The sequence below is a fragment of the Colletotrichum gloeosporioides genome (assembly GCF_011800055.1).
Source record: "Colletotrichum gloeosporioides strain Lc1 chromosome Unknown consensus_13, whole genome shotgun sequence".
NCBI classification, from domain to species: domain Eukaryota; kingdom Fungi; phylum Ascomycota; class Sordariomycetes; order Glomerellales; family Glomerellaceae; genus Colletotrichum; species Colletotrichum gloeosporioides.
In genome coordinates, this window is record NW_025544658.1 from 1040138 (window position 1) to 1058725 (window position 18588).

General features: G+C 56.5%; 7 protein-coding genes across 7 annotated transcripts; 3 read left to right on the forward strand and 4 right to left on the reverse strand.

Annotated features, from left to right (window-relative positions):
• Nucleotides 1-309: 309 nt before the first annotated feature.
• On the forward strand, nt 310-1348 carry GCG54_00002705 (Fumagillin beta-trans-bergamotene synthase; the record flags this gene model as incomplete). Its single annotated transcript, XM_045402789.1, has 2 exons — nt 310-348; nt 434-1348. 2 exons carry the CDS (start codon nt 310-312, stop codon nt 1346-1348), a joined length of 954 nt encoding a protein of 317 aa, XP_045269407.1.
• A 502-nt stretch (nt 1349-1850) lies between these two features.
• Nucleotides 1851-3861, reverse strand: GCG54_00002706 (FAD-linked oxidoreductase patO; the record flags this gene model as incomplete). Its single annotated transcript, XM_045402790.1, has 4 exons — nt 1851-2133; nt 2192-2471; nt 2524-3802; nt 3859-3861. The coding sequence occupies 4 exons, from the start codon at nt 3859-3861 to the stop codon at nt 1851-1853; spliced, it is 1845 nt and encodes a 614-aa protein (XP_045269408.1).
• A 1514-nt stretch (nt 3862-5375) lies between these two features.
• Nucleotides 5376-6434, reverse strand: GCG54_00002707 (uncharacterized protein; the record flags this gene model as incomplete). Its single annotated transcript, XM_045402791.1, has 1 exon — nt 5376-6434. One exon carries the CDS (start codon nt 6432-6434, stop codon nt 5376-5378), a length of 1059 nt encoding a protein of 352 aa, XP_045269409.1.
• A 2022-nt stretch (nt 6435-8456) lies between these two features.
• Nucleotides 8457-9724, reverse strand: GCG54_00002708 (uncharacterized protein; the record flags this gene model as incomplete). Its single annotated transcript, XM_045402792.1, has 4 exons — nt 8457-8928; nt 8985-9382; nt 9415-9519; nt 9572-9724. The coding sequence occupies 4 exons, from the start codon at nt 9722-9724 to the stop codon at nt 8457-8459; spliced, it is 1128 nt and encodes a 375-aa protein (XP_045269410.1).
• Nucleotides 9725-11699: 1975 nt separating this feature from the next.
• On the forward strand, nt 11700-12853 carry GCG54_00002709 (2-keto-3-deoxy-L-fuconate dehydrogenase; the record flags this gene model as incomplete). Its single annotated transcript, XM_045402793.1, has 4 exons — nt 11700-11816; nt 11931-12215; nt 12281-12566; nt 12675-12853. The coding sequence occupies 4 exons, from the start codon at nt 11700-11702 to the stop codon at nt 12851-12853; spliced, it is 867 nt and encodes a 288-aa protein (XP_045269411.1).
• A 168-nt stretch (nt 12854-13021) lies between these two features.
• GCG54_00002710 (Versicolorin B desaturase) lies at nt 13022-14950 on the reverse strand (the record flags this gene model as incomplete). Its single annotated transcript, XM_045402794.1, has 6 exons — nt 13022-13206; nt 13268-13369; nt 13424-13707; nt 13756-14236; nt 14297-14479; nt 14533-14950. 6 exons carry the CDS (start codon nt 14948-14950, stop codon nt 13022-13024), a joined length of 1653 nt encoding a protein of 550 aa, XP_045269412.1.
• A 778-nt stretch (nt 14951-15728) lies between these two features.
• Nucleotides 15729-17538, forward strand: GCG54_00002711 (Dehydrogenase mpl7; the record flags this gene model as incomplete). Its single annotated transcript, XM_045402795.1, has 2 exons — nt 15729-15935; nt 15997-17538. 2 exons carry the CDS (start codon nt 15729-15731, stop codon nt 17536-17538), a joined length of 1749 nt encoding a protein of 582 aa, XP_045269413.1.
• Between the last annotated feature and the right edge of the window lie 1050 nt (nt 17539-18588).

The following is an 18588-nucleotide window of genomic DNA, read 5'->3' on the forward strand; positions in this document are numbered from 1 at the left end:
CTTTACCATCTATGGCAGTTACAGGTAGTAGCCAAGACAAATGCTGACACCAAGCTCCGGTGGCTGTTCCCAATCCCAGTTGGAGCTTGAACTACACTTTCATTGGGACAGGTAGCTATGGAAGTTGAAGGTACAAGACAGTCTAAACTGTGTGTATAAAAACACATCATCTTCCCTAAAACTCCTGAAGATGGCGAGAAGTGTTCAAGCAGGCCATTGCAGATTGATGAGACCCCCTAAAGTCTTCGTTCTGCTTGAAGGATTAAAAAAATGAGCAAAATCAATGCCGAAAGCTGCCCCATTCTCATCATGGAAGAAGAATTAATGGGCTTCCATCTTGATGAAAAGGTAGGCAGTGGTGACTCCTTGGCGACATGTCAACCTATGAACTCAATCTCAGTTGCACATGTGAACTATACTGACCTTCTTGCAGGAAACGCTTTCGAGGTCCCGACGATCTCCGGTTTACCACCTCAAAACGCTCTATCTCTTCACAAAAAGCGACTGTAAGACAGTCGTACTTCCGCAAATGCTCTTCGCGATTTCCAGCATTCTTACCAACGGCTTCCGGGACCTCGACACCCCGCCCACTCTCACTTTGGCCACCTTCAAGCCCCTGATACACGCTGTGATTTGGATCTATGCCAATCTTCTTCTCGAGAATCTCGCAAACCAACGTCTTCCGGGCTCCATGATTGAAGATGCCGCCAACAAGCCCTGGCGACCCCTGCCATCGGGCCGGATAACGGCAGACCAAACCAGACAGATCGCGCTCTATCTCGTGCCAGCGCTCATGGTCTTCGGGGCATATAGCGGCGCTTTTCGCGAGACGACGAGTTTCATTTCGTTTGTGTGGATGTACAATGATCTCGACGCTGCTGACACGAGCATATGGTGGCGGAACGTGGCAAATGCCTTGGGTCTCATGGCGTTTTCTGCGGGAGCCCTGGCGATTACGGGCGGGACGGTTGAGTATGGCCTGAAAAATGCGGCAGTAGTATGGATATTGACGACGGGTGCCGTTGTTCTCACGACAATACATGCCCAGGACTTGCCAGATGTTGTTGGTGATAGTGCGAGGGGGAGGAAGACGGTGCCGCTTGTCTACGGGGACGGAGTTGCGAGGTGGACTTTGGCGGCGGGGGCCATGTTGTGGTCTGTATTCCTTCCGATGTTCTGGGGACTCGGTTGGGCTAGCTACGTGATTGTTCTGGGACTTGGGTTGTCTATGGTATGTGGAACGCTCTGGAGAAGAACTATGGATGACGATGAAATTGTTTGGAAGCTTTGGTGTGTCTGGGCTGGGTTGATGTATCTGTTGCCTTCTTTGAAAGTCTTTGGATTTTGAAAGTTGGGGCATATCTCAGGCGTTTGTTCAGATATTCCAATGTGTTACGTTGCAGATATCTAGATCGAACCCACTAGTATGTAACTACATACTCACGGCGTAGAACATGGGGCTTGTTTCTCTTCAAATTTCAGATAGAAGAACCCTCTTAGTTGACTCATCCCACTGCACTTTGCCTGGGCTGAAGTTGTCTCATATCGAGCACTGGCTTCAAGAACTTGGTATGGCTGCCTTCAACAAACTGAGTTGTACATGAGGACACCCCGAAACAATTGTTTTTAAGACCATTTGTCATTGTCTGAACCTGAGGAGCTCCGTTCAAATACTGGAGTAGTTGCCTCCTCCCAGAACTGTTGATAGGCCATCGTGGCCATTCACTGACACCAGACAAACATACTGAGGCAAGAAGATTGAATTGTATTATATACGATTATGAAACGCTATGCAAAGTAACTGCCTCTTGTCATCCTCTTGTCATCATCACTCGTCGCCCCTCCAACGTCTACGCCTTGCAGAGACGTCCGTCGCTCTGGACAGTCCAGTCGTCGCTGCCGACGCCGGTCAGAGCGTAGAAGGTGCTGCAGGGGTCGTAGATCTTCTTGATGGCCTTGAGCTTGGCGTAGTTGCCGCCGTAGAAGACCTCCTGCCAGTCGGCCTGGTTGCGGTCGGCCTCGTTGAGGTAGGCGCCGCCGCCGGGGGTGAGCTCGGCCAGGATGGGCACGATGGTGTCGGTGACGGTGGTCTGGCCGGAGACGAGGGTGGAGAAGTCGGCGCGGTCGTAGGCACTGCGTTTTGTTAGTATGTCTGGCTTTCAGAAAGGAGGGGAAGATAGGGGTTACTCACGTTCCGACGACGGCGGAGAAGAGGGCCGTACGCCAGGCGGGGTTGACGGCGTTGGGGGTGGCGCTGGCGTCGCGGGCGACGTTGATGGTCAGGCCGGAGATGATGGCGCCGTTGTCGAGGATGGACTTGAGGGCGGTGGTGAGCGTAGTGGCGGAGGCGTCATCGGCGACGAGGGTGCGGGGCATCAGACGGCCGCCGATGTTGAACTCCGTGACGGCAGGCTCGGGGTTCATGTCGTTGTAGCTGTCCAGGTACGTGTCGTACTGGTTGATGTGGTAGTCTGAGTGACATTAGCACGAGGTACTCAACAAAAGTTCAGCGAGACAGCTTACCGTAGGTGATGCCAGCGGCGTCGAGGGCATCGATGGTGGGCTGCAGCAGAGCCTGGAGCTCAGCCTTGGTGAGGCCGGGAGCGGTGGTGGGCTGCATGAGGAAGACACCGGGGCTCATGAGCCAAATGCTGACGGCGCCGGCGTCGACGATGTCAGGCAGGGTCTTGAGGTAGGTGGTGACGGCGCCGTAGAAGACATCGTCGGTGACACCGGTGTTGGTGAAGGTCAAGTTGGCAGACGAGGTGATCATGTCAGGGTAAGCCTTGACGGTCATGGACAGGACGGCAGCGTAGACACCGCCGCCGCCACCGCTCAGAGCCCAGTAGAGGTCAGAGTAAGCGGTGGGAGTCGCGACAATCGTCTGGCCTCCAGAAGTGACAACCTCCCACTCGAGAACCTGGTCAGCTCCAAGACCGTACTTGGAAACAAGAGGACCGTGGCCACCGCCTTGGGTGTATCCTCCCGCGAGTCCAACAGTGGGGCTGTTTCCGCCGACAACAACGAGTCCCTGAGCGTGAGCAGCGGCCTGGGCCTCGCCGGCTTGAACACCGGCACCAACCTTGACAGCCTTGCCGGTGTAGCCAGTAGACTTGTAGTCAATGACTGAGATGTCCTTGAGGTTGTGAGTCCACAGAGCCAGACCCCCGGCACCGGTGGACTTGCCAAGGTAATCGTGACCGGTGTTGCGAATGACGAGGCGGATGTTGTTCTCCTGGGCGAACTTGATGGTGGCGCTGTAGTCCGCGGCGCTGGTCGCCTTCACAGCGTACTGGACATAGGTGCCGATGATGCAGCGGTCGGTGGGCTGGTTGAAGGGGTCGCAGCTGGAGTTGGCGAAGAAGGCGGCCATGACGGACGAGGAGGTCTGGATGTGCGTCTCGGACTGGCCCCAGGCGTTCTGCAGCGCCGTGCACTTGGCCTCGTCGTATGAGCCGAAGGAGCTGTCATGGCAGACGGCGCCGATGGGCACGGTGGCGATGAGACGGCCGCCAACGGTGGTGTTGAAGGCGTTCCACTCGGCTGCCGTGGGCCAGCAGTCGTCGCCGGGGAAGCAGCGGCAGGTGGCGTTTGAGTCCTCCCTCTCTTCGAGGGGGCTGCCGAAGGAGCCTCCCGGCTTGCCGACGGAGAGGGCGGAAACGACCGCCGGAGCGAGTGTGAGGAGGTTAATGAAGGACACCATCTTGGACTGGGAGAACCGCCGCGAGCACAAAGGGGGTAGCGAGAGACTGGAGGTGAGGGAGGTGAGGAAGGGAAGGGAAGGAGACTTCACGATGCAACTCTAGGTCTTGAAAGCTACATATTTAACTTGGCCCAAGGTCTTCTTCACTCACGAACCATAAACAACGCATACAGACAGGAAATGAGATGCCGACCAGACCGGGAGACTCTGACGATGGGTTTGATTAGCACCCATGTTAATATTGGCTCTTATGGCCCACGATGCCTACGCCTGTGCGATGTTCGGGGAAAGAAACTTTTCAGCTATTGGGACGGAATGGTCCTACGCTGCGGCGGGCCTGACTCTGCTCCCTGCGCAGGCTGGCGAGTTCGAGAGAAAGATTGACCGTGACAAGGCCGGTAGACGGGAGCCGCGTGGCTAAGTCATCAGTTGTGCATGCCTTAAACGGACTGAAGCGGACTGAAAGAGGGGGGAAAGGACTCAAGAGAGAAGAAGAGAGGGAGCCCGAGGGGCCGAGCAGGTCGGGCTTGCCGCAACAGACAGCCGGGCCACGGAACAGTTCCCAGATGCGGAGACTCACAGACGGTGGCTCTAGGTGGTAGGCATACGACTGAGGTCCCAACAGCTCATGTGAGCTAATATAGGCAGGTAACATCGCAACATTGCTCTTTAGGGGTCGTCCCTGACACGCGTGTTGTGGGATGAGCAAGGATTGAACGTTATCTGCCAAGTTGACAAGAGCAGACAGACGGATAGACAAGAGCCTTTTGCACTAACACGCATCGGATCCGGGCAGGGGACCTCGCTGGTGGTGCATGCGTGCGTACGCAGCACGCCAAGCGTCCCCAGTGGTGCGGCCGCCTCTAACTGCAAAAAGGTGTTAGAACATAGTGCTAGAGAGGAAGGAGAATGCTTGTCATACGGTTCATCCAAACGTGCAGCGTGTGTGGTTGCAGCAACAAGGTTGAATGCAGGTGGCAGTTGGACCTGGTGGCACCGCATGGAGGAGGGTTTACCCCGGGCCCTCCGGGTTGACGGACGAGACCCGAGCCCGCAACGGCGAGGACAGACCAATAGGCCGGCGTCTCTAAGCCCCGTGTGATAACTACATCCGACGGCCGATGAACACCAGCCAACTGGCACACTAAAACACCGTAGAGGAGGGGAGCTAAGTGATCCTTCCCGTCTGACAACATCGGAGCCAAATCGCATCGTCTCGTCCAAAGCTAATGTGAGTGAATTCTGCTGCTAGTCGGTGCCTTTCCTCCGGTAACTCTACACTAAAGCAGGCTGTCATGAATAAGTGTTCATCCAACGCCCCTGTTGTTGCGCTCCAAGACCCCGGCCTCCCGCGGGCCGCTCCCTGCCACTGCTTGACTCGTGACCCCTGTTCAACCCAGATCACGCACGTCAACTATTCGATAACAACCTCTCGCCCCCTCAACTCAATCAGCATTCGCCCGAGTCTTATCCGCGGTCCTGTCCATCTCCATGACTCGCACTCGACAGCATCGGCAAGGGTTCCAACTTGTTCCTCCTGCCACAACCAACTCCTTCTCACACGGAAGCAGAGGGCAACCCGCCGCAAGAGAGCCCGGAAAATAACGCGTTGCCAGCAGGCCCAGCAACAAGCCCAGTGAAAGTGACAGTCCTCCGTCTCATCAGTCACTTCTCACACGTGCTCCAACGACACGAAACCGTCACCACCACCACCAACTGCACCGCCGAACAGCGGTAGGGAGTACAGACACACCGTCCACAGGCACCACAGCCTCCATGCCCGGGCGTCCGTTTCCGGCGTCCTCGTCCGGAGCACCCCGACAACCACCAGGGCGCCAGACACCACCGGCAGCAGCACCCCCCACGACCGGATGCCCCAGAAGTACACGCACACGCACGACCACGCCGGTACCAGCACCGCCAGCGACGCCCGCGACGCAGAATCCCCGAAGAATAGGGGTATCGTGTTGCGTCCGCGCCCCGCGTCGCCCGCCTGGTCCTTGAGGTCCTGCACCTGCATCGTCGTGAGGATCACCGCGCTGATGATGCCCGCCCACAGGTACCCCTCGCGCGTGATGCTGTTGCCGCCCTCTGAGGCAGCAGCAGCAGCAACATCCCCTATGGCGATCTTGAGCGAGGCCGTGTTGAAGAGGAAGTACGCCACCGCGATGATGGCGTCGCGGGCGAGCGTGTCGCCGCCGCGGAGGTCGTTGTACAGCCACGTCAGGATGAGGATGAAGACGCCCTCGCTCCAGACGCCGAGCACGTAGTTGAAGACGAGCACCGCGGGGATCGCCACGAGCATCGCCGCGCGCGTCTGCTCCTGCGTGACCTTGCCCGCGGGGATGGGCCGCCACGGCTTGTTCGCGCGGTCCTCCGCCACGGACTCGGAGCCCCTCTGGTTGGCCAGGTCGAAGATGAGCACGCTGTACCAGTTGAAGGCGACCACGAGGGGGAACCGCTGCAGCACGGCGAGCGCCGTCGCCTGCCCCGAGGTCAGGGGCGAGCCGGTCAGGCCGCCCAGGAGCCCGAAGGCGGTGTTGGGCGCCACGAAGGTGGAAAAATTGCTCTCGGTAAAGTCCCAGATCAGACGGGGGACGCCGAGGAGGGCCTTTACTGTGCTTGTGGCTGATGAGGAGGAGGACGACGACTTGCTGGGAGCTGCGTCGTCTTCAAACGCGGCTCGTTTGAAGGTAAGGGGAGAGTGCTCCCCAATACCCGGTTGTGACATGATGGGTAATGTATGAGTGTATGCGAGTGTATGTAAGTCTCCCGCAGTGTCTTGAGCTTTGTTCAAGGGGTGGGAGATGAGTTGTGGACTGAGAGTGATCCGACAGTCTGGTACGACAGCTCGGAGAAGATGGAGATGGTTCTATTCATATGTGCCCTTTGAAAGAAGTCTCCATGGGCTCTAGATAAAGGCGGAACCTCCAACAAGTCGGGTCTGGACTGGACTGGACTGGACCCCAAGAAAACGACTCTATCCATCGTCGGTCATTTTGTCCCAGGGAACCGTGGCAAAACGTCCACCGCTTCATCCATCCAACCGACGTCCATGACACAGTCACGGTCGTGATGAGAGCCCGAGTCCTCCAGGAACGACCTTCATGTCTAAATTGTTAGGGGGTACATCTGGGTCGTCTTCATCTCCCCCCGGCCATGAAGGGGTCCTCGTGAGGGCATACGCAGAACCCGCGCATGCCATGGATGTGATGGGCACCGCAGCCAGCAAGCCGTAGCGGGCAGGCGGCATGGCAATATGCAAGAGCCCCCTGAGCGATCATACCTCGACGAGGTGAGGCAAATAACCTCGTGGACAATATTGAGTGCAGCAGAGCCATGGGATGGCATGTGGCATGGCTGGCATGGCATGCGCATGCGCAGCCGTGAAGCAATTACCAACATGGGACACCGTTGGGAAACGTTCCTTGAAGCGGTTTCCGTTTAAGAGTTCGTCGCATTTGGCGCGTGGATTTGGGTTCGAAACTCCACCCCGTTCACATTCAACCTGGCTACCTTACGCCGGGGGCACGCATTCCCAAAGTCTAATAACCGCGGCCTTGGTTTTCTTGGTTTTAGAGTAGGGCCATTGTGGATGTTGCTGTGGGTTTCGTCCTCTTGGATTAAAGGTGCCTCTAGTGATGCGGTCAGTCTCCATGGAGATCGCTTGAGCTTCACCGGTAGTGCGACACCAATGTCGTAGCAAGCGTGATTAAACCTCGACCCATGGATGATGCCGCGCGAAATAGTCGTCGAGAGCCAGAGAAACTCGCAAGTTTCTCAGATAACGCGATCCATGGACGTCTAAACTATGTTGAACAGGGCAGGTAGTGGGAACAATTTACCCAGATATGTGGAGAAACAGACACACACAGACTCAGTTCGTCTCGTTCTCGCAAGGTACCCGCGAAACGGGTATTGGTAAAAGGGACGTGTGTAGGTAAGTCACACAGACGATTCACGATATGGGGGCCTTCCGATGATCTCTTGCCTCTCTCTCTTCCTTCTCCTCTTCTGTCCCTCACCTTATCCGAGACTCTGCGCACGTGTACCCGTCGGATGCGACCATAGCTGCCATCGCCGTCCCTTTTGCTTTGACTATGTAAGCGGGGGGCCGATAGCTTAACCGGAGATGTTGACAAAACACACGCCGCACGCCCATCATTTCGATTCATCAGACTCGCTGTCGGGATATCCTGAGTGTGACCGGAGGTGGGCTACCCCCGCCGTGGTTTTGGGTCCCTTGGGTTGCGTGTGCGTGGCCTGGCCCATCCGCGCGCCGCCCTCTTTCTCGCAAGGGAGACCATGTCCTGGGGACGAGAACCCCTCTGGGCGCCAACCAAAGTCAAACTGCCGTTCTCCGAAGCGGTGATCGACAGGACCGCGGGTGCGGTTTTTGGGCCTGCCGCTGGCTTGCTTGCCTGCCCAGGTGGCCTTCGTGTGCGGGTAATGGGAAGGGGGATCTATTGGTAAATCTCCCGGAAGTCTTTTTTGGTCTGCGTTATTCGCGGTGTCGGTGCTTCAGGGTTTTGATGCAAGCAATCTGAGATCCTGGTTGTGAATCATTGGGTATTTGTGTGTTTAGGGAAAATAAACTACAACAAGTAGGTTGGGAGTAAAACTTAAGAAAAACGACAAAAAAGAAACAGAGAGAACTGTAACAAAGAAGATGAAACGTCAAGAAGTGGTAATATGTACAACATGTCTCGTAATAGAACAATCATCCCTCATATCCAGGCTATCCCGCACCGCCTCATATTTGTCTCCTCTCCCACGAATCTTGTGAAGTGGTAATGTCCTGCTGGACGTAAATCACCGGCCGGCTATCCCTGGGCGCGTCGGCGCCTGGGGCGTAGTGGCACTTTGTCGTGACGGCGGGGTCCTTGCTGCCGCGCTCCAGGTCGACGTACGAGACGTTGTCGCCGAGCTTGTCGTACGTCCGGCGCGGGTGGTGCACCCGGCTGCCCTGCGTGCTGTTCAGGTCCTTCAGGTGGATGTTGCCGCGGTCCGTCGACGGGTTCGTCAGCTTGGAGCCGATCTTGGAGACGGCGGGCTTGACGTAGGTCTTGAGCAGGGGGCCGAGCGTGGGCAGGCAGGCGATGATGATGCCGATCCAGAGCTCCAGCAGGCTGATCAGGCCGATGTCGTGCAGGTTGTAGACGAAGTCGAGGTCGCCGATGGTGGTGACCGTGTTGATGAGGCGCCAGACCATGATGGCGATGGTGCTGCTGGGTGTTAGTCGAGATCCAATCGATCGATATGGCTAAGGTGTGCGACTTACGTGATTCCCATGCCAAACATGGCGGTGACGGCAACCTTGTTCCGCAGAGGCATCTGAAGGCCCCAGAGCGCTGGCATCGGGAGGGCGGTCATGGCGATGTCGACGACGATGTTGATGGTAACGGAGACGATCTGGTCGATGGTGATGTCACGGCAGTGGCCGCCCTCGACGGGAGCCCACTGCTGCGACATGGGCGTGCAGCGGCTCATGAAGAGGATGAGGAAGGCTACGCCGTACGCTCCTACGACGCCCATCAGGATGCGCGACCAGCGCTTGAACTGGGCCGTGGCGAAGATGCGCGTGTACATCCACAAGATGGCGAACTTGATGAAGATGGTTCCCAGGAGCCAGGTGACGCCACTGGCGAGGATGAGCTGGATGACGGTGTAAGTTGAGGACTATGAAGATTTAGATGAAGTAGATAGCATACCTTGAACTGAACCGCATACTCGGGAAGAGTAAGTTCGTCTGTGTGCTTGCCGAGGCCATTGTAGATAGCCCAAACGACAACACCCTGAAGCGCAATGATGTTTGCCTGTGTCCAAGTCAGCCAGCGCCCAAGCAGACAGACAAGATGTCCAACATACAAATGCGAACCCAATCATTCCATCATCCCAGTAGAAGCCTCTGCGCATAATGCGCCCGGCCCAGAAGCGCAGGGCCAACGCCACGGCGTCAATGACGGTAAAGACGACGATCCATACCAACAGGGCAATGCCCCTCGAACCAGCGCCAGGCATGGTGGGCAAGCAAGCACGTATTATTAGTAGTAGCGGAAGCCGAATCCCAACCAACGGGACAAATTGTAAGAAGCGCGCTTGCGAACGTCTGTTGGTGCGAATCAAAACCTTCAAAGTTGAACAGTCTTCTCAGCCGACAACCGCCGTGGCGCAAGACTTTCCGGGTAGGAGGGGGAATTCATCCAACTTATGGAGGGCGCAAGCGATCTATCTCACACACACGCACACACAAGCAGGAAAAGACCCGAACACACTTAACACACTATTTCTCCCGAATCCATGGACCACATCTTACACACCCGAGAGAAGCGATGGGGGACGGGCTGGCTTAGCCTTGCTTCGGCTGCCCACCACAACCATCCCACCAGCAGCACCTTCTTTCGAAACGTGGACTCCGTGACTATCAATCACATATCGGTAGAGGCGCAGAAAAAAGAGTGGACGAGACCGGTCGATGAGACACCAGTCGATGTGACCCTATTCGCGGTAGTTCCCAGCTTCGGATGTGGTCATATGAGATGCCAAGTACCGCACTTGCATACTGTACCTTACTTTGCCGTGCCATTAGTTCCCTAGCGCTTGCTTCTTTTTTGCCCGCCGTCAAGGTAAAGCTGCAGGAAAACACCTCCTTCCATGCCTCATCTGATCGAGACACAGCTGCACTAGTGTTAAAGAAAGATGGGATGACAGTATGACATGAATCAAGACAATGCATGAGCCCATCTCCACCACGCTTGCCTCGCCGACGACTTGCACTGCGAAAAGCAATACCAGTATCTCTAGTCCTTTGGAGGACCAACCATCCGCGTGGTGTTGCTGCACGTGTGGATAATATCGATATGGGGGATCATAGATTCCCACTCTCGACGAGGGTAGAGGGGGGTCCATCTCTGCGTTCTCAGATGTGATCGGGAAACGCACGGCATGATGTTACGTGATGGACCTGGTTCCCTCTCTCTTGAGGCCGGGCTGGGAGAGATTAGATAGAGCAGAGAGAGGGATCACTTTGTGCAACTCCCCACAACTCTCGCAACTGACCCCGGCCCACCCCCAGGGTTGCGACGTTCAAGGCCCCTTGTCTCTTTCGTCAACTTCCAGTCTCCGCTTTAGACAGTTATTGCAGGGGTGGGAACCCATTCCAGGAAGTGCTCTCTCAGGTTTGGAGGTGGGGGAGTTTCAAAGTGGAGTCTCTGCGAGTTGATATATCAGAGTTTCTCACCCTTGTCCAACGTAGCTGACCGAGACCCACCCACATGTGAGAGAGGAGAAGAGGGCTGGCTGTCTGCAAGTCTTCGCATGCAGCAGCAGCAACACCACCTTCAGCGCGTCTGCTGTCCTGTTACAGCGAGCCATTTCCCAAAGCCTGTTCAACCGCGGTAGACCTTCTAATCAAATGCCGCGCCTTGCCTCGAAGGCCGCTGGTGGCGTCGCACCGAGTCCTAACGGCCGCCATCTGATGCGGTGCGTCTCCGGTAATTTTATGCAAGGCACAGGTGTCACTGCTGAAGAGTTTCATCAGCAGCAGCAGTGCTCCCCTCCCCTCTCTCTGCCTGCCTCGTTGGTATTGGTCTATGTTTGTCAGCGGGGATGTAGGTACTGTCGTCAACCGGTCAGCACCTTGCGTTGGCGACCATCAGACCAATCCAACAGGCGCAACGCTGGCTTCTTTCGACGCCGCACGCTATCCCGCACCAAAGGCCTTCCTGTCGGGCTGTGTTCTGGCGCCGTCGCTGCGTTAAGGCACCTCCCAGCTGCTTAAATCCGTCCGGCGTGGGGCTCGCGGGCTGGGCAACATGTGCTTTTGAGTTCCGTTTCCTGGGGATAAAAGACGGGCCATGGGCTCGCGATGCTCGATTGCATCTCATCAGTAGTAGCTCATTGCCCTCCCCCAATATATCGACTCTTACCTGAATATCGCCACTTCCAGGATCCAGACTGCCTCGGTCGTTATCTCCTTTGAAAGCAGTTAGTCAAAATGCAACCCCCTCTGCCCTCCGCCACGCCGACATGGCACAACGACACCTACGATGCCATCTCCCCCTCCAGGCCGGAGCTGAGCGCAGCGGGGAAGACGGCCGTCGTGGTCGGAGCGGTACGTCCTCACTTAACCCCCCGTTCATCCCACAGCTTTTGTCCCGATAGAGACAGCTCCAGCCCCCCTCCATCTGTATATCATCAACTCTAACTCTTGTGTTCAATCCCAAAGGGGAGCGGAATTGGCCGAGAGACTGCCCTAGCGTTTGCTGCTGCCGGGGCGGCCCGAGTCATTCTTCTTGGCCGCTCAGAGAGCGCGTTAAGCACCACCAAGTCCTCTCTGCCGCCGTCTGTTCAGTCCGAGACGTTCGTGACCGATATCACGAGCGAGGAGACGTTGATCAAGGTGGCAGGCGCGATCGGCAAGTGGGATATTCTTGTCCTGACCGCTGGCTACACCTCGCCCCCGTCCACCATCGCGGGGTCCACCTCCGACGAATGGTGGCTGAACTTCGAGGTCAGTTGCGACTCTGCACGATTCCCCACGCCAGCTGCGACTCCATACTCACATGTGACAAAAAGACGAACACCAAGGGCACATACCTGGTAACCAAGTCGTTCCTGCCCACGGCTAACCCCTCGCATGCGTCTGTCATCGCTTTGACGACCGGTACCACGGCACTGCCGGTGTCCATGGTGCCCGGCCTGTCGCCGTACATGGCGTCCAAGCTGGCGCAGACCAAAATCGTCGAGTTCCTCGCGGCGGAGAACCCGAATCTGTTCGCGGTCACTCTGCACCCGGGCATGGTAGAAACCGACATCTTCAAAAAGAGCGGTGCCAAGGCGGAGGCCCTGCCGATGGATAAAGGTGCGTGCTGTCCCTGTCAGATACCCATATCTCACAACCTGGGTCGCTTTCTTTCGAGCTGCAACTCCGCTGTGGGCCGACCAGGCTAACGTCCGTGCCATGATGAAGTCCAACTCCCCGCCCATTTTGCTGTGTGGTTGACCAGCCCGGAAGCTGCCTTCCTGAACGGACGCTCGGTCTGGGCCAACTGGGATGTGGAGGAGCTCAAGAAGAGTGCGAAAGCGATAGAAGCTGGCCCGCTCTACACCAGCGGCATCAACGGGTGGCCATTCTCCCCTCTCGCTTGAACATTCAGCCCAGGGGTTGTTCACAACTTGATTTAGATCATGTCCAGTGTGTTTAAAGTGTACGCAGAACGATAAAACAAGAAAGTGTGTTTATGGCAATTTGAAAATATGACAATAAATGTACTGAGAGGCTGTGTAGTCAAGCGTTCCGTCTATTCATAGCCCCAGTCACCTCAACTCGAAACAGAGAGACAAGGGGCCGGGGTTGGAAGTAAACTGATCCCGAATGTCGTCAAAAACCCGAGTTCCAGTCTCACCGGGAGCAAGGCGAATGTGATATTTCTTGACCAACCTTGCCACCACGAACCTCATGGAGTCGGTGGCCAGGAAACGCCCGAGACAGCTGTGATGACCTGCAGATGCACGAGTTAGTCTCCATATCCGGCAACCACCACACGCGGGAAGGCTCCATACCTGTACCGAAAGGTGCGAAGGCGGATGCATTTCGGACCATCTCCGGTCGGGTGCTCCATCTCTCGGGAATAAACTCATTCGGCCGCTCGAAGCAATCCTCCCCTGAAGCAATAGTCAGTTTAAGAGAAGGCCTGGGCGCGACCAGACTGGACTCACTTCTGGAAATGACATGCCGAGGCGCAATGATGGTCGTGTTGGGCGGGATAAAGGTGTCGCCGATGGTTGCACCGTTCTCGGTCGTCTTCCTGGCTCCGCCCGTGAGCAGGGCCGGGTAGAGTCGGAGACCTTCGTTGATGACGGCGTTGAGGTGAGGCAGGCTCGTCAGGGTCTTGAGGTCTGTCACGTCAACGTCCTTCAACTCTTCGTAGACCTTGTCAACGTGCTCCGAGTGCTTTGCCAGCTCGCAGAAGATGCCGATCAGAGCGGCAGCAGTCGGTTCACTGCGCGTGTTAGTATTGATTGCCTCAAACCCGTTCAAGTATGCTCACCTTCCAGCCACAATAGCAAGCAAGCTGTCACCGAACAGCCAAGTCAAGCGATCCTTCATCTCAGTCTGTCCATCGTCCAATTCCATCAGGTAATGGGCGAGGTCAGGCACAGATGGCTTGGGAGATGCATCGTCTAGTCTCACGCGCATCTGACGCTCGCACCAAGCGACCATGTCGAACCAGTCCTTGAGAACACCCACGCGCGGAGCGAGCTTGAAGCCGACCTGAATCAACCACGGGGTAGGGCTGAACGGCCCAAGAAGGGACAGAGCACGCTGCAGACGCACGATGATGTGGTGCCATTGCTGCTGATGCAGCATGTCAAAAGACTTGCTGAAGACGAAGTCGCCCATGACGTCAAACCCGAACCAGAAGAAGAGGTCCCGCACTTCCGAAGGCTTGTTTGCTTCGGCATTGGCCTCGATGCATTGATCAAGTTGCTCAATATACTTGAGAATCTTTGACTCGTGCTGGACAAGGGCTGCAGCGCGGCATGGCACGTCAGATAGGCTCACGATACCGAAGATCTATGGGGACATACCTTGAGCCGAGAAGCCACGGTTCCATTCACGACGTCGAGCAGCATGAATAGGCTTGACGCGGGTGGTAACGAGGGCGCGATCGGGATGCAGAATGTCATACCACTCCGCCTTGATGCACTCCGATCGGGGGCCATCCACAGCCATGAAGACTCCCGGGTGGAAGACGGTGATTTCGCTGGGACCTTTGAAGCAGTCAGCATTGAAACAAGTTGTCATGCAAAGTTGTTTCTCTCACCCGTTCTGACAAAGTCTCCATATTGCTCGTGCAGGTTCTCCAGAACCAGGTGGTTCTTGCAGTCTCTGCATGCCCATACGTGCCAGAGCTTCGTGATGCGGGCGTACCACGGACCACGGAAGCCAGACAGACGGTGGAAAAAGATTCTGTAGAGAGTGATACTGGCCAAAAGACCAGGAAGATAGCCAGCAAACAGCGTCAACAGACACCGAGAAAGCTCGCCAATCAAGGTATCTTTGTAGTAGATGCTTGAAGCAATGAAGCAAAAGAGAAACCAAAAGTGGCCCAGCGCAATCTGAGGCGCTTGTACATGCCACTCTCCGTGAATGAAGAGGGCATGGTGAACGGCGAAACCGCAGAGCACTCCAAGTCCGGAGACGAGAATGCCTTGGTAACTAGAGTCAAAGAGGACACCCATCATGAAGACTATGTCGTTGATGCAACTTCTCAAGTCCAAAGCAACGGCAGACTGCTCGAAGACCTTCTTTCATGTCTGGACTCGAGCTGGCTTACATCTGCCGCCCTCGAGCTGTGATAGAGCTCTGCATGGCTCTAAGTGCTGGGTCTAGCCCCATTAGTCGCCATCCGTGGCAATCTATCGTGAGTTACCTGAGGGGTCACAGATTCCCACGGCGACTGACTAGTGTCCAATGGCCGGATGGCAAATCACCACGATCGTGTAACGCCCATCATACCATCGAGAAGTTTGTACTGATTGATGTAAAGTACAAGCCCGTGTCGGCTCCGCGGTGATCCTTGGGGCATCCCGATAACCTTGATATCCGGGTACCTGCTGGGAGGCCCCCCGGTCAGCGGTGCGCGACTCATGGACTAGGGGTCCCGGAGAAGTGGATGGGTCTGCGCCAAAATGCGTCGGGTCCATGGTGCAGAAACGTCGTCGTACGGATGCAACTCTGCGGTGGGACCTGATTTGACGGTACCTAAAACGGCTGGTCGGGGCGCCGTCGAGAGTTGGTGTAATACGGCGGCGCGGGGGAGATGCCGGAAGCATAGCTCGGCGCGATGGTGATTGTTGCTATGCACCAACGTCTGTGCCGCAATGCACACGTACCGGTCCCCTCGGGCTAATTGTTGGTTCCTTCGGGCTGATGATTTAACACTGGCTGAGCTCCGCTGAGCCAATCCTCCTGGTTTGCTGTTCACTTGTGTTGCCCAAACCTCATATCTTTGTCAAAATGTCTGCAAAATACGACTTCGTTATCGTCGGCGGTGGTGTTGCCGGCTTGGTAATTGCCTCCCGTTTGTCTGAGAACCCCGATATCCAAGTGCTGGTGTTGGAGGCGGGCGAGGACCAGACGGCGGATCCCAGAGTCAATATTCCCGCACTGGGGCCTAGTCTGGTCAAGACACCATCTGACTGGCAATTCAAGACGGTACCACAGGTGAGTCTCCCCAAAGATGCGGTGAGATACTGCTTGCATTTGGTTCTGACTCTTGATGCAGAGTGGCCTCGGTGGTCGTGAAATCGGAGTGCCTCAAGGCCGCCTGCTAGGTGGTTCCGGTGCCCTCAACGGCCTGTCATTCACTGTCACGACTCGTGCCAACGTTGAGTCCTGGGCTAGCTTGGGCAATGAGGGTTGGGACTGGCCCTCGTTCAGTGCTGCCCAGAAGAAGGCGTACTCTATTGCTTCTGATGAGGCACAGAGCGGTCCTCTCAAGCTGTCTCTGCCTGACAATGCCGATTCTTTCTGGCCCAAGGTCTGGCAAGACACCATCCGCGAGTTGGGCTTTCCCAATGTCTGCGACCCGCTGAGCGGGCAGGGCGTCGGAAGCAGTCTCACACCAGACACTGTCGACTCTGCGACAAGAACGAGAAGTTATGCCGGCAGCGCGTATCTGCAAGCCGCCAAGTCTAGGTCGAACCTGACCGTCGAGACCGGAGCGCTTGTGGAGAAGGTCGTCTTCAAGACTGGCGCTGGCGAGATTGTCGCAGAGGGTGTTCAGTACACCAAGGACGGCGAGAAGAAGGTCGCTACGGCGCAAAAGGAAGTCATCCTCAGCGCCGGCGCCCTGAACTCCCCTCGCATCCTGGAGCTTTCTGGTGTTGGAAGCTCTGAGCTTCTCGGCGGGCTTGGCATCGACGTTGTGCTCGACAACCCACACGTTGGTGAGAACCTGCAAAACCATGTCATGGTCGGCGCAGCCTTTGAAACGCTCCCAGAGCACGACACCATGGACGGGATCGTCCGCCAAGACCCCGCGGCGGTCGGGGCAGCCATGGAGGCGTACGGCAAGCAATCGGGCCCCTTCTCCAGGAGTGGGACTTCGGCAACGGCACAGCTTCCGCTGCCGACTTCCGAGAATGCCGGGGAGCTGTTCGATAAGCTCAAGGCGGAGGCGCCGAAGACGCGATCGACGCCTGCGTTTACCGAAAAGCTCGAGTCGTTCGTCCGCTCGGTCCTCACTTCGTCATCGGAGCCTTCCGGCTACTACCTCTCATTTCCGGGGTACGCCTTGTTCAACCCGGACGGGACGATGGCGGCGCCACCTCCCGGCGACGAGAAATTCTTTGCGTTCGGCCTGCTGTTGGCTCACCCACTCTCGCGAGGCTCGAGCCACATCACGTCGGCGTCGTTGGAGTCGCCAGCGGTGGCCATTGACCCCGGGTACCTGACTCACCCCCTGGACGTGGAGCTTCTGGCCAGACACGTCCAGCAGATTGAAAAGATTGCGTCCACCGAGCCTCTCCGCAGCCAGCTCAAGGCGGGCGGAAAGCGCGTCCCGGCCAAGCCTCTGACCGATCTGGAGGAGGCCAAGGAGTTCGTTCGCAAGACTGCCGTCGGTGCTCATCACTTCACGGGCACCTGCTCCATGATGCCCCGCGAGCTCGGTGGTGTGGTCGACGAGAAGCTGCGTGTCCATGGCATTCGCAACCTGAGGGTAGCTGACGCCAGTATCGTCCCCATCACGGTGCGGGCGAACCCTCAGGCGACCGTGTACGCGGTCGCTGAGAAGGCTGCTGACCTGATCAAGTCGAGCCTCTGAGGTATCATTTCATGTTCGCAAGGCGTCATGTTGCTCTTGTACTGCCCATCGAGGTCTGGAGGAGAATTTGGATGCAGACCAGCATGTCTCGGTGGTTTTGAAGCGAGACGAATTCGCTGTGCGAAGAAAGACCGATTGATTTGGGAATTAGTGGGGCATCATGGTCAGGGTGATTGAATCAAGCAGCGAGTATGGACGACAGACATGATGCATGGACGGTGACGCCCTCAGGCATTGACAGCGTCACGATGAAAGAATGAAGACGGTAGCAGATGGAGCTGTTGTTTGTAGGTAGTTGCAATAGAGTTGCTCGCGGCTGCGAGATGTTTGATGGCCCGATCCGCGTCTGACCAGCTGCATCAGCAAGCTGTTAGGTACCGCGACTTTGTGAAACACCTCAACTGCCATCATCTCAAACGTATCTGTACCTGTTTACTGGCAATTGCCCAGTCGTACGTGGAGATGAACGTACGAGATGCACCACTGTCGAGTCGAGGTGGGCTCCGTGCGGCTTTGTCGAACTTCTTTTTGTCGGCAAGTGTGTTGAGGACGGGCAATAGAAGGTTCTCGAGATAGATGCGAGCGTCGCCGCCGTAGTTGGAAAGGCAAAACTTGAAGTCCTCGAAGGGGGTGTCACCGCGCAACAGAGTATGGCTCTCATCGTCTAGGACCACCACAGAGGCAGTAGAAGGTGCCTCTCTCAAAATAGGCTTGTCGTCCGTAGTCGTCGTCTCAGTCGTCCTTGTCGTTGGGAGCTTTGGCTAACAGGTGTCATGCCCAGGGCAGGCATCGTCTGTGGAGTGCCTGCCGGACGCCCGTGCACGGAGCGCGCTTTTAATGGCCTAGAACGCGCTAATAGTACGAGTACGGGTAGCTACATATTCCACTGTGGGGTTTGCATACAGATACAAGTGCCTCAACGTCATGTGCTGCAGTGGTCAATTCGCGTGTGGTATAGTGGGCCTCTCTTGAGCGCGTCAAGCCCAGTCGCGTCAATCAGGGCAAGAAATATCGCCTCTGCAATCTGCACAACCCGGACGGCAACGACCG